At 42.9% G+C, this 12,439-nt stretch overlaps 1 protein-coding gene across 4 annotated transcripts in view; it reads left to right on the forward strand.

Moving 5' to 3' along the window:
- The window catches only part of SEMA5A (semaphorin 5A), a 549,656-nt gene that overhangs the window by 165,731 nt on the left and 371,486 nt on the right, over positions 1-12,439 (forward strand). For all 4 annotated transcript variants that reach the window (XM_075921490.1, XM_075921489.1, XM_006111031.3 and 1 more), the window contains one exon: positions 4,531-4,731. In XM_075921490.1, coding sequence (XP_075777605.1) covers positions 4,599-4,731 — 133 coding nt within the window. In that variant the 5' untranslated portion in view covers positions 4,531-4,598. The remainder of the gene's footprint in view (positions 1-4,530; positions 4,732-12,439) is intronic.

Genomic DNA, 12,439 nt, shown 5'->3' on the forward strand with positions numbered 1-12,439 from the left:
CTGGCTACTTGGATCACAGCAGCCCCTATTGTGGATTTACCCCTTCCAAATTGATTCCTGACCCATTGGTAGCAGTCTGGCATTGCAGCTTCTACATTGCTATTGCCACGTGCTTCTCAGCTGTCAGAGTGGGCCTCATTTGGGTATTGCTGCACTTCAGGGGAATGCAAGTCACACAGTTCCATGAAAGTGTCTTTACACGTGCAAAACTTTTGCAGTCACCGATCACTGTTCCATAGCTGCATAACTATGCAGTCCCACCAGTCTGTGCTTGTTTCCCAGGGCCAGAACTGGCATTCCAATGTGTCAAAATTCCCAGCCATTGTCAGCCTATGCCAGTTACTCCATTCAATAGGTTCCTACACTCCGTGAGCCTTCTCACACACTTCCTCACTCAGGAAGCTCCTGGCTAGGCTTTGAACAAACTGCAGCATAATGCATGAGATGTTTGCAATGCTTGCCACTGCAGTTTGCAGCTGAGCTGGATCCATGCTTGCCATTGCCATGCTGTGGTGTTTGCATGGATAACCAGGGAAAAAATGATGCAAAACGATTGTTTGCCATTACTTTAAAGCAGGAAGGGCAAAACAAGATAAGTATGTTGTGGCAGGCTGAAAACATGTACCTACAACCACCTGTGACAATGGAGCCTAGCCCAGAATTCAAATGGGTGACAGGAACTATGGAAAGGCTACCCACAATGCATCACTGTAAGAGTCGATATTAGCAATGGCAGTGCAGATGCACTCTGTTGATCACATGTGCTTAGTGAGGACATGCACCTTTGACTTTATAAATTCGGATGCTAACAGTTGACCTCAGAAAATTTGACTGCATTCTGTAGTATAAACATACCTGAAGTTTCCATTAATATTTAGGTCAGTGATCAGTCCTGTTCGTTTTCTTTAAATTCTCCATTTTATCAATCATGAAAAGGTTTAATACAGAATTCTCTTTTATTGGATACAACACTTCTTGAGTTAGAAAATGGTCATATATAATATTTATAAATGCCCTGATTATTTTACTATTGGGAATTCCTGCATACGTCATTGAGATTGGAGTTTCCCATGATCACATTGATTTCCCCCCTATATATGACCGTAAGGAGATTATTATTCTGTTCTATGGTGTAATTTGATCGTCTAACACAGATAGTAACTGATACCCCATATTGTGCTTACTGACATTGATTCATAAGCATTTAAAGTAATTTTCTCACAAGTTATCAGTGACTTGGAATACAAGAAGCAACACTCTCCAGAGGTGGAAAAATGTTTAAACCAAAGAGTAGAAGATCCTAATGTTGTTATTAAGCTGGAACATTAGGAATGACATGAAAGTATGTTTTAAAAGGGAGCTATATTATATTCATGCATAGTTAGAGAACTGGTAAACTGCTGTCCCCTTAAGAAAGGCATAAGAAGTGAGTCTGACATTGTCTTTCTCTGAGCGTGTGCGCTCTCAGCTGGGCTTTTGAGATCAAAGTGTGTATTTGAAAGCCCTGCTAATAAAAGTCTATTTAGTTTATCCGATCTTGCATGAATCTCTACATGAACAATCTGAACAGACAGCACAAGTAATTACCATGTATAATCACATTAAAGTCAATAATCTTCTTATCAGCATGCATTATGTTGGTAGTTATGTACAGGATTGGTCTCATTATACCTACTCCAGCCTGTTTTTAAAAACGTTCATTAATAGATAGACCTTTATAAAAATAAAAGATACCTAGATATTCTGGCAATGATTTGTGATCTTTAACTTCCTACAATGCTAAAGAAATTTATTCGTAACTACACTCTCTCTCCCTCATTTCCATCTTATTTAATTTTATTTAAAACCAGCAAGAATGTTTCTTTGCACTCTGATCTCATTCTTTTTTTCTTTTTTTCCCTTCAAATTCTTAGGCCAAACTTTTCCTCCTTTTGCCTATTGGATTGCATCCACTAGATGTATTTAAAAATAAAGCAAGAGCCAAATCCTAGTGCTGTACAGTTAGCTTACTGCACATAAAGAAATACTGGCTGCTTTTGATATATGTGCATAACTCTTATTACTGATAATGGGAGTTATGTATGTGTGCACAACACAGGAGGAATGTTTTCATAAACATTCATTTGCTTGATATAATTTGTATAATATAAATTGGAAATGTTTACATTTTTATCTTTATTGAACTATATAGAGCAGCTCAGTGAAATCACACATGCTATATGTCAGCTCTTAGCATTGTCACCAATGATTATTTTTGGTGAATGGCTCAGTTAAGCTGCCTGTAGCACAAGATCTTTGAGTTATCATGTTAAGTTGTTAGTGCTTGGAACATTTACCTGTGGTAAAGCTAATAGAATTGGATTTGATCCTGAAATCACGAAGAATTGTAAGTGTTCTGCAAGTTACAAAATATAATCTGTGCAGGGGTGCCTGGTGCCTGTGCTGAGGAGAGTGCAGGGAGGGCTACCCAGAGGAGCAGGGAAGAAGCATTAAGTGGCACCCCATTAGCAATTAAAATTTTGGGGGGGACAGGGAGGGCTGGTGCACCTCCCAAGTACTATCACAACTTACCTATGTATCTGTGGAGCGTGGATGTTTCAAGGAATTGCTGTAATATGGGGCTTTTTACCTGTCCGTCACTAGCTTGAACGTGACTGAAGTAGGTACTGAGAAAGTCATCACTGTTTTGTGCTCTATGTTAGGGATGTAAAATCCCATTTAATTAGTTAACTGGTAAAACTTTGTGTTTAACTAATTAACTGATTAATGGAGCACAGGGAAGGGGCGCTGTAGCCTGACTGGGAGGCAGGGAAGCACAGGGTGGGCAGGTGGCTGCTCCGTTAAGGGTGGGGCTTACTGGTTAATCAGTGAATTGGTTAACAGTTCACATCCCTAGTTGGTGTAAAACAAGTTGTTGATCTCTGTACAGCTCTGATTAGAAAGGTGCTCTCACTGTTAGCACATCATCACCAAAGGCAATCTTGTGTAGGCAGTCTCATCAAAGCAGTCAGGTATTGAATAGACATGGAAACGGAATAAATCTGACAAGATTTGAGATATACCTGCAGGCTAAGGCACAGTGCCAGGTCACCCTGGAGAATTTTGCCCTGCTGATGCCTCATGTTACAAATATGCTGTGGACAGGCAGAAAATACATCCTCCAGGGTTGTCAGTTGCAGAATTTTCACATGCAATATAGCGTGTAAAATGAAGGTACGATGTCTTTGCTATGATATGGGTAGTATAGAGCAAATGCTGCACTTTGCTTTACTGAGAAGACTGGATCAAGCAGCTTTGGATCTTTAAGTGAGGGTGAGGCAGTATGAACTCCATGCCATAGTCACCTGTGGAGGAGGAGGAAATGACTAGTGTGTCATCTCATCCTTCCATTCAGCCCTATGGAGATATCTTATGTAATTGCTGACCTCATCAGCAAAGCCCTGCGCAGAAACTGATCTGTGGATATCCGTGTCTACATCCACAGATGGGGATATCTTTGGATATAAAGCAGATAGCTGCAAATTTTGTGAGGTTCCAAATATAAAATGTGTACCCACATCCATAGCTTCAGTAATGAGCTACAGCTATCTGCATCCACAGCTGGATGCAGATACTTGCAGATATAAATTGGATAGGTGTGGATTTGTAGGGCTGTATTCATTAGTATTAATTTATACTAGGTCTCCCTTCACTGAGCAACAGCCAAAAGCCCCTTTTAGAGAGCTTTGGAGGGCAATGACCAGTGTGCTAAGCTCATAGGAGCATGATTTCTTTAGGACCCAGATGCTATGGAAATCAGTTGGTAGGAGATAACACATAGGTACTTTGGTAGAGCTCTTGAGATCTCTGCAGATCTCAGGAAAATAGTGGGGAGGGGAGATTGTGTGTGTGTGTGTGGGGGGGGGGAAGCGGACTGAAACATCTTTGGGTTCTGCAGGATAGCGAATCACACCATCACATGGAAACAATCAGATGGAAACTGAGGGTCTGGTTTCACTGAAGTTGCTGGCAACATTCCCATTTACTTGAGCAGTACAGGATTGAGCCTTGTGTGAGTGTAAACTTGGTTTCTGCTGTCGTATGTGGAAGTAGCCTTGGCATGGTGTGGTTTAGCCGAGGGCACATAAGTAGATTATATGAGTAGTTTTATAAGACTGCTTGAGTTATATTTATGAAATCAGCTTTGGAAACTATAGCATATTCTAATTTAAGATAATGCTGCTGTTCTGCAAGTTGTTTCTAAAAGAAATGTCATGTGTAAAACTCTCTTCTCACACATCAAAAAGTGGTAAAAATATAAATTTAAATATAACAAAACAATTTTTTTCTGCATGCCAATGGCAGATAAAACATGTTTTTTCATTCAATCCCAAGTTTATGGAAATGTAACTGACAGTTTTGACTTTTGAGGAATCAAACTTCACAGGGAAGGAAAACAAAGGATTATTTTCCATTGAAAACCTAACCAATTGTTTTATTTTTTATTAGCAGTCCTTGGTATCATTGATTTTTTTTATTTGCATTCTTCAGGTCCTTTCCACACATGTACACAAGGAGAGTTACCAGTTAAAAGAAAAGTGAGCAGTGCAGATGACGGCATGACCACCATGAAGGGAAACGGTCTGATTGTGTTGCTGGTTGCAAGTTTGGGAGGCTTCGGAATCTTAGTGGCGGGAGCAACAGAAGATTCCCAGTGCCAGCGAGCTGAGCACCCTGTTATAATGTTTAAAGGTAAGGCATATTTCCCCTTTTCTTCTAAACTAGTTTTCCAAAAAAGGGATAAGTGCCATATAAGCCCTTTACTTCTGGAATTGGTTTATATCACACATTGGCAACACGTGAAAATTAATTTAGTGACCTGTGCTTAGTTGCCTATTGATATTAGTCTGTATTTCAGAAATCAACAGAGTTTGATTGATTGTATTTCTGGCAATTTCAGCACAGAAGAGTTCCAGGTCTGGAACAATAGCAGCATTATAGGTTGGCAAGGATTAAAGTGCATTGGCAGAGCTCTGTGTTGAAATTTGCCTGGCCCAGTGCCAGTTAATCAGTTAACTGGGTAAGCATGCCGGTAAGGCAATGCTTACCGTGTATCTGGTTAACCCTTTACATCCGTCCTTCTGTCTCTGCTGTCTGGCAGCTCTTACAAGATACAGCCCTAAATCAGAGTTAAAACAGAGGCAGAGAGCAGAAACAAGTTGAAATGTATCTTGGACAGGCTAATACAAATGATTTTATGAACACTGCTCACTGTTCCCCTCTAAAGGTACTCATAGGATTAGATCCCCCATTTTCATTTGTAATGAAAACATAAAATGGATGAATACAATATCTTCTATATATACTGTATTTTCTGTCCTTTTGGTTACCACTGCCAGGCCCACCAATGCACTACTAGCTAATGAAACAGCAATGGTGGCTGGAGTGCTGGGCCCTTTAAATCACCACCAGTGTGTGCCAAGCTGTGTGTTCCATGCAGCTCTGAGTGTGGCGAGAGCGGGGAAGGAGGGGGGGGGCTAATAATCATAGAATCATAGAATAATAGGACTGGAAGGGACCTCAAGAGGTCATCGAGTCCAGCCCCCCGCCCTCAAGACAGGACCAAGCTCCGTCTACACCATCCCTGACAGATGTCTGTCTAACCTGTTCTTAAATATCTCCAGAGAGGGAGATTCCACCACCTCCCTTGGCAATTTATTCCAATATCTGACCACCCTGACAGTTAGGAATTTTTTCCTAATGTCCAATCTAAACCTCCCCTGCTGCACTTTAAGCCCATTACTCCTTGTCCTGTCCCCAGAAACCAAGAGGAACAAATTTTCTCCTTCCTCCTTGTGACACCCTTTTAGATATTTGAAAACCGCTATCATGTCCCCCCTTAATCTTCTTTTTTCCAAACTAAACAAGCCCAGTTCATGAAGCCTGGCTTCATAGGTCATGTTCTCTAAACCTTTAATCATTCTTGTGGCTCTTCTCTGTACCCTTTCCAATTTCCCCACATCTTTCTTGAAATGTGGTGCCCAGAACTGGACACAGTACTCCAGCTGAGGCCTAACTAGTGCAGAGTAGAGCGGCAGAATGACTTCACGAGTTTTGCTTACAACACACCTGTTGATACAACCTAGAATCATACAGGCAGTCCCCGACTGTACTCCGGGCGAGAAAAGCTGCTCCACGTCTCCCTGGTCTGCAGACTTTTAAAAAAAAACATGCAAAATTAGGAACTAGGTCAAATTATGAAAGATGAACATGAAAATAAAATCCCTGAATATGTAGGGAAAAGTTAGAAAGACCAAAGCACAAAATGTGCTTAAACTAAGAACATAATGGCTAACAAGAAAACATTTTGTACATACTGTCAAAGCAAGAGTAATAGGAAGTACAGAGTAGACTCATCTGTCAATGTGGAGGGAAAGATTAACAGAACATGCAGATACCTCAAGTATCAAATGCCTTTTTTGTTTCAGTTTTCACCAGTAGTGATTGGACAACTGACAGTAAATTAGGTAGGTTCTGAGGCTAAAATATGGAAAGAACAAGTTAAATAAATAGTTAAACAAGTTAAATGTTTTCAAGTCAGCAAGGTCTGATGAAATACACCTCAAGAACGCGTAAGGAGCTGACTGATGAGATCTCTGATCTATTAATTATTTTTGTGAATTCATGGAGAATGGGAGAAATCACAGAGGACTGGAAAAGAGCAAATGTGGTATCTACAGGCAGTCCCCGAGTTACGCGGATCCGACTTACGTCGGATCCGCAGTTACGAACGGGGCACTTCCTCTCCCTGGTCTCGAGCAGACCAGGGAGAGGAAGCAAAGCGGCGGCGGAACGCGCGGCCAGCTGACAGCCCAGACGCGTCTGGGCTGTCAGCTGGCCGCGCGTTCTGCCGCTCTGCTCTGTTCTGCTCCGCTCTGCTCTGCTCCCCCTCCCCCTGGTCTGCAGACCAGGGGGAGGGGGAGCAGAGCGGAGCACGCGGCCAGCTGACAGCCCAGACGCGTCTGGGCTGTCAGCTGGCCGCGCGTTCCGCCGCTCTGCTGTGCTCCGCTCTGCTCCCCCTCCCCCTGATCTGCGGGGGGGGGGGAGCAGAGCGGAGCACGCGGCCAGCTGACAGCCCAGATGCGTCTGCGCTGTCAGCTGGCAGCGCGTTCTGCCGCTCTGCTCTGCTCCGCTCTGCTCCCCCTCCCTCTGGTCTGCAAACCATGGGGGGGAAGGGGGGGGGAAGCAGAGCGGAGCGCGCGGCCAGCTGACAGCCCAGACGCGTCTGGGCTGTCAGCTGGCCCCGCGTTCCGCTGCTCTGCTCTACTCTGCTCCCCCTCCCCCTCCCCCTGGTCTGCAGACCTGGGGGACGGGGAGCAGAGCAGAGCAAAGCCGCGGAGCCCGAGGGCAGCAGGATAGCCACAGCGCGTCTGGGCTGTCCCGCTGCCCGCGTGTTCCGCCGCTTTGCTCCGGACGCCTGTGGTACAGCAGCTGGGGCGCTGCCGGTTGGTCCCGTAGCGCTGCTCTGGGTGCCACTGGACCAACCCAGCAGCACCCCAGCTGCTCTGCCCCAGGTGTCCCCTAGTCAGCAGCTGCTGAAAATGACCAGTGGCTGACTACAGGAAGCCCCTGCCCCGGGCTTCCTGGAATCAGCCGCTGATCAGTTTCAGCAGCAGCTGACTTGGGGATGCCTGGGGTTCTTAAGTTGAATCTGTATGTAAGTCAGAACTGGCGTCCAGATTCAGCCACTGTTGAAACTGATCAGTTTCAGCAGCGGCTGAATCTGGACGCCAGTTCCGACTTACATACAGATTCAACTTAAGAACAAACCTACAGTCCCTATCTTGTACGTAACCCGGGGACTGCCTGTATTGATGAAAAGGGGAATAAAGACAACCCGGGGAATTACAGACAAGTAAGCCAAACTTCAGTACCAAGAAAGATAATGGAACAAATAATTACACAATCAATTTGTAAGCACCTAGAGGTGATAAGAGGTAGGCTAGATTAGTCATGAACAAATCATGTCAACCCAATCCTTTTTTGACAGTGTAACAAGCTTTGTGTATAGGGAAAAAGCAATAAATGTGACATGTTTCTACTTTTAAAGGTTTTGATTCGGTCTCACATGACCTGCTCATTAACACATTACGGAAATATAGCCTAGATGAACCCTACTGTAAAATGAAAAACCATACTCAAAGAGTAGTTATCAATGACTCACAGTTAAGCTGGAAGGGCATATTGAATGGGGTCCCTTACGGATCTGTCTGGGTCTGGTTGTATTGAATTCCTTTATAACTGTTTGGCGAATGGGATAGGGAATTCACTTGCACCATTCGCAGGTGTTACCAAGCTTGGAGTTGTTGAGAATAATCCTCTCCTAAAAAGCAGAGTCCAAAATGATCTTGGCAAACTGGAGAAAAGATCTGAAATAAATAGAATGGCTTTCAATGCAGGGTATTGTAAGACATGCTTACACTATACTCAACACTGATAAGGCCTTTACTGGAATATTGTGTCCACTTTGGGGCAATATATTTCGAGTATGATATGGACAAACTGGAGAATGTCCAGAGGAGAATTACATAATTGATAAAAGATCTAGAAAACATGACCTACAACGAAAGATTGACAACATTAGCTTTGATTAGTCTGGAAAGCAGGAGGAGGAAGGGACATGATAAGTCTTCAAAATGTAAAAGGCCCTTATAAAAAAAAGAAAGTGATAAATTGTTCTTTTTATCTACTGAGGATAGGACAAAGTAATTGGCTTAAACTGCGGCAAGGAAACTTTGTTAGACATCAGAAAAAACTTCCCAGTAGAAAAGGCAATAAAATACTGGAACAAATTACCTAAGGAAATTGTACAATCTCCATCATTGGATGTTTTAGATAAACACCTGTCAGATATTAGCATTTCTTAGTGACCAATCCATGGACCAGCGCTGGTCCTGAGCACTCCCTGACACAGTTTAGAAGACAACAAGCAAGTTTCTACTATCAAAAAGATTGAAAAGCAGTGGTCTAGATAATACTTAATTCTGCCACAGTGTAGCAGACTGAACTAGATCTCTTGAAGTATCTTCCAGTCTTGCATTTCTGAGAGAGACAAGAGACAGATGGTGGGGCTGACAGGTTAAAATGGAGGTGGAAGTTGGGGTGTGTGTGCATAAATCATTGCTGGGTTGGGGGACAGACAGTTGTGGAATTGGGAACAGAAATAATTAATTATATATGAAGAGTTTTAGGAGAATGCTGCAAGATCAGGCAGCCTTTTACACACAGCTTTAGAATTTGAGCTCATTTGGGTCCTTCACCCAGAGCTCCTGAATGGGGCCAAATTACCTTACTATATAAATTGGGAGGAGTTGGTAAAACTGTAACTGCTACACACAAATTGGGGATGAAAGGAGGGAGTTCAAAAATCAAAAGGCAGAACAATCTCATTGTTTTTAGGGCCTGGCTCATGATTCTTGAGCATGTGAGGCTGGCATTATATCTTCGTTTGGCTATGTGTACAGTTACTTATAATTTTGCCTAACTTTAGCCACTTAGGCTGAATGTTCTGTTTCCAGATGCTCAACAGAGACTTGTTGGAGTTTGAAAGCTAAATTCTCTTAAACTTCTGCTGCATGGTGTGGTCCATTGTTGGCACAGATGGGCTGAGCAGGACTTTCCTTGCAATTATGTCTGCTGGGTGCCAGCTGCCTTGGCCCCAGGCAAAGAAACAGAACGGAGAGAGAATGGCTCTCCCGGGCTCCACCTGCTGGAGCCAGGGATCATGAAAGAAAATGAAGCAGCATCCTGACTGAAATGCAGAGGAGTGAAGAATTAGGGGGCAGGAGAGAGGGAGTTGGAGAGGCCGGAGAGTGGGGAGAAATGGAGAGGAACCAGGAGGGAGGTGTAGATGCAGATGGGGATACGGTCAGTATCTGAGGCCTGTGGGGTCAATAGGAGACGGGAGGGAAGGAAATGGAGAGAGACAGGCACGTGTGGGAGTGGAGAGAAGCAGAGGGGGAGAGGGACAGGCATGAATTTATTTTCACAGCACCCCGTGAGGTAAGGCAGAAGAAAATGTGTACAGTGTACCTTATGTGGAGCACCTGTTTTCAGATGCTAAAGGATTGATTTTTTTTTAAAGAGAACTTGGCATTTTGTAACATTTACTTGTTCAAAGCACTGCTCCGTTGACCTTAATTGTATCTCTCACTTCTGCAAATGAATCTCCAGGGTCTAAAGGCAGGTTCCCAGAGAAGAAAGAACATATAATTAGTGACCTCCTGTGAAAAGTTTGATTTCAGTGACTTGCCTGATGTTACAGAAACTCTGTGGCAGAAACAGGGGTAGAATCTAGTTCTGCAGAGTAGAATTCAACTGCCTTAAACACTGCCGTGCTTTAGGAATTATGGGGCTGTTTGAAAGCTGCTCATTCGAGTTGGTATCTACATTAAGAGGGGAAGCATCTTCTGCCCCTAAATATCTTGATGTGTATGGAATGGAAACTGGCTCTTACCTCAGAGCCTGATGAAGCTTGTACTGCGGGTTTTGTGAAAACTAGAGGAAGATGAATTGAGAGACGTGAGCAGGCCACTAGAGCAGGAGATATCTTTGAAGCTACAGGGTAGGAATAAGCCATTGTATTTCTACATCAGGCATCAAAAGATAAGCCAAAAGAGATTTTTCTTCTTCAGGATTGGTTGGGAGGGTGTAGAATTGCATGGAAGCCTTGGGGATTACCTCACGAGGTTGTAGAATCTCCATCACTGGAGATTGTTCAGATTAGTTCAACACCTGTCAGGGATGGTCTAGATAATATTTAGTCTTGCCTCGGTGCAGGGGGCTAGACTAGGTGTCCTACCAATGTCCTTCTAAACCTACACTTGTATGATTATGTGACTTTTGCAATTTGAACATCCAAACATATAACCCTTGTTCATGTATCCTGCAGGATGGGGTTCATGTTGCTGTCATGAACTGACCTTTGCAGTATTGGCCCCGCCCTGGGTGTCAGCTCTGCACAACTGCTAGTTGTATTAATTTCTACAGGAAGGCACTTTCCTGCTCTGTGTAGTAGCTCTTGGGGTTGTTATCACTGCTGCAGAAGGAATGCAGAGTTCTGAAGTCAGGTCTTGCAGAGAAGTAGCCTTTCTTTGAAATCTACATTAGATTTTGAAAAAAAGAAATTGATCTACTGTCAGGTCTGAGCCTCAGAGATGAGGCATACCAACCAGGGGCTAAGGATAGGGGCATGAAAGGTTAACTGGCACTCTTAACTGATGATGTTTATCAGTTGCGGATAACTATTAACTGTTGGGGGGCTGGAGTAGCTCCCCCCCCCAGGAGGCCCATTGTGAACAGGGACTACTCCAGTCACCTTGTGCAGGGAGGGAGCTACTCCAAACCAGGAAGGCTAGAGTGGCCTCCCCACCTGAGCCCCTTTTAACTGGTTAACAGGTTACATTTTATATCCCTAGGTAAGGGCATTCAGAATCATGTGGAAGTCATTTAAAAGCATGCAAATGCCCTTAGTTTACAAAAATACTTTTTACCTTCTTAAAATTTTGTTCTTTTATAAACTAAACAAGATTTGTTAGCTTTTGCCTTGCCATGGTAGTAGTGAGTTAATTTATTATGTATTCCCTGAGAGACCTATGGGAAGCATAGTAGATGAACTGCAAACTACTATTAAATAAAATTAATTGAGTGAGAATCTGCTGAAGTATAAGGCTGAATAGGTGCAAAACAAATAAATGCAAATTTAAAAAGTGCCCTGGAGTTGTCATAGTAACATATGGGACGGGAACTTGAGTTTCTACAGTGGTCAAACATTCCTTTCCATTGCCTGTGTGCCACTCAGCTTGCAGGATATTATAGGTGATGATCCTGTTGAACAGCTCATGGAAGGCATATCATTTTTATACTGATTATACTTTCATCTACATATTTTTAGATGGAGAATTGTGGTGTATCTCAGAGCCAACTGCAAGAGATCCCACCACCCCTTCCACATCCAGTAGAGAACTCTCCATTCACTTTTTAATCTGATAGTTAAAGAGAAAGGAGCGAGATTGCAAGAGATGCTTGGAAGACTTAAAAATATACTCAAAGGATTCTCTGTATGATTTTAAAATATATCTTTCTGTATCTATTTCTTATAAATGAGGTGCGGATAGCCATGAGATTAATCACATTGCATAGCAATTTATCTATAAATGCACTTCTTCTGCCTTATCTGTTCTCTGCCTACTATTTCTTCCCCCTGGGAACTATACAAATAACCTAAAAGAGACTTTACTATTCATGAAAATGTCATAACTTTAAAATGATTTATCTTAGTCCCTTCAAAATCTTTGAGATATACATTATATATATGTAATGAATGCATATATTGGTGTAAATCAGGAGTAACTGAGGTTACTGGAGTTAAGTGAGTGTAAATTGAGGTCATACATATGTG

Source organism: Pelodiscus sinensis, chromosome 2 (assembly GCF_049634645.1).
Source record: "Pelodiscus sinensis isolate JC-2024 chromosome 2, ASM4963464v1, whole genome shotgun sequence".
NCBI lineage: Eukaryota > Metazoa > Chordata > Testudines > Trionychidae > Pelodiscus > Pelodiscus sinensis.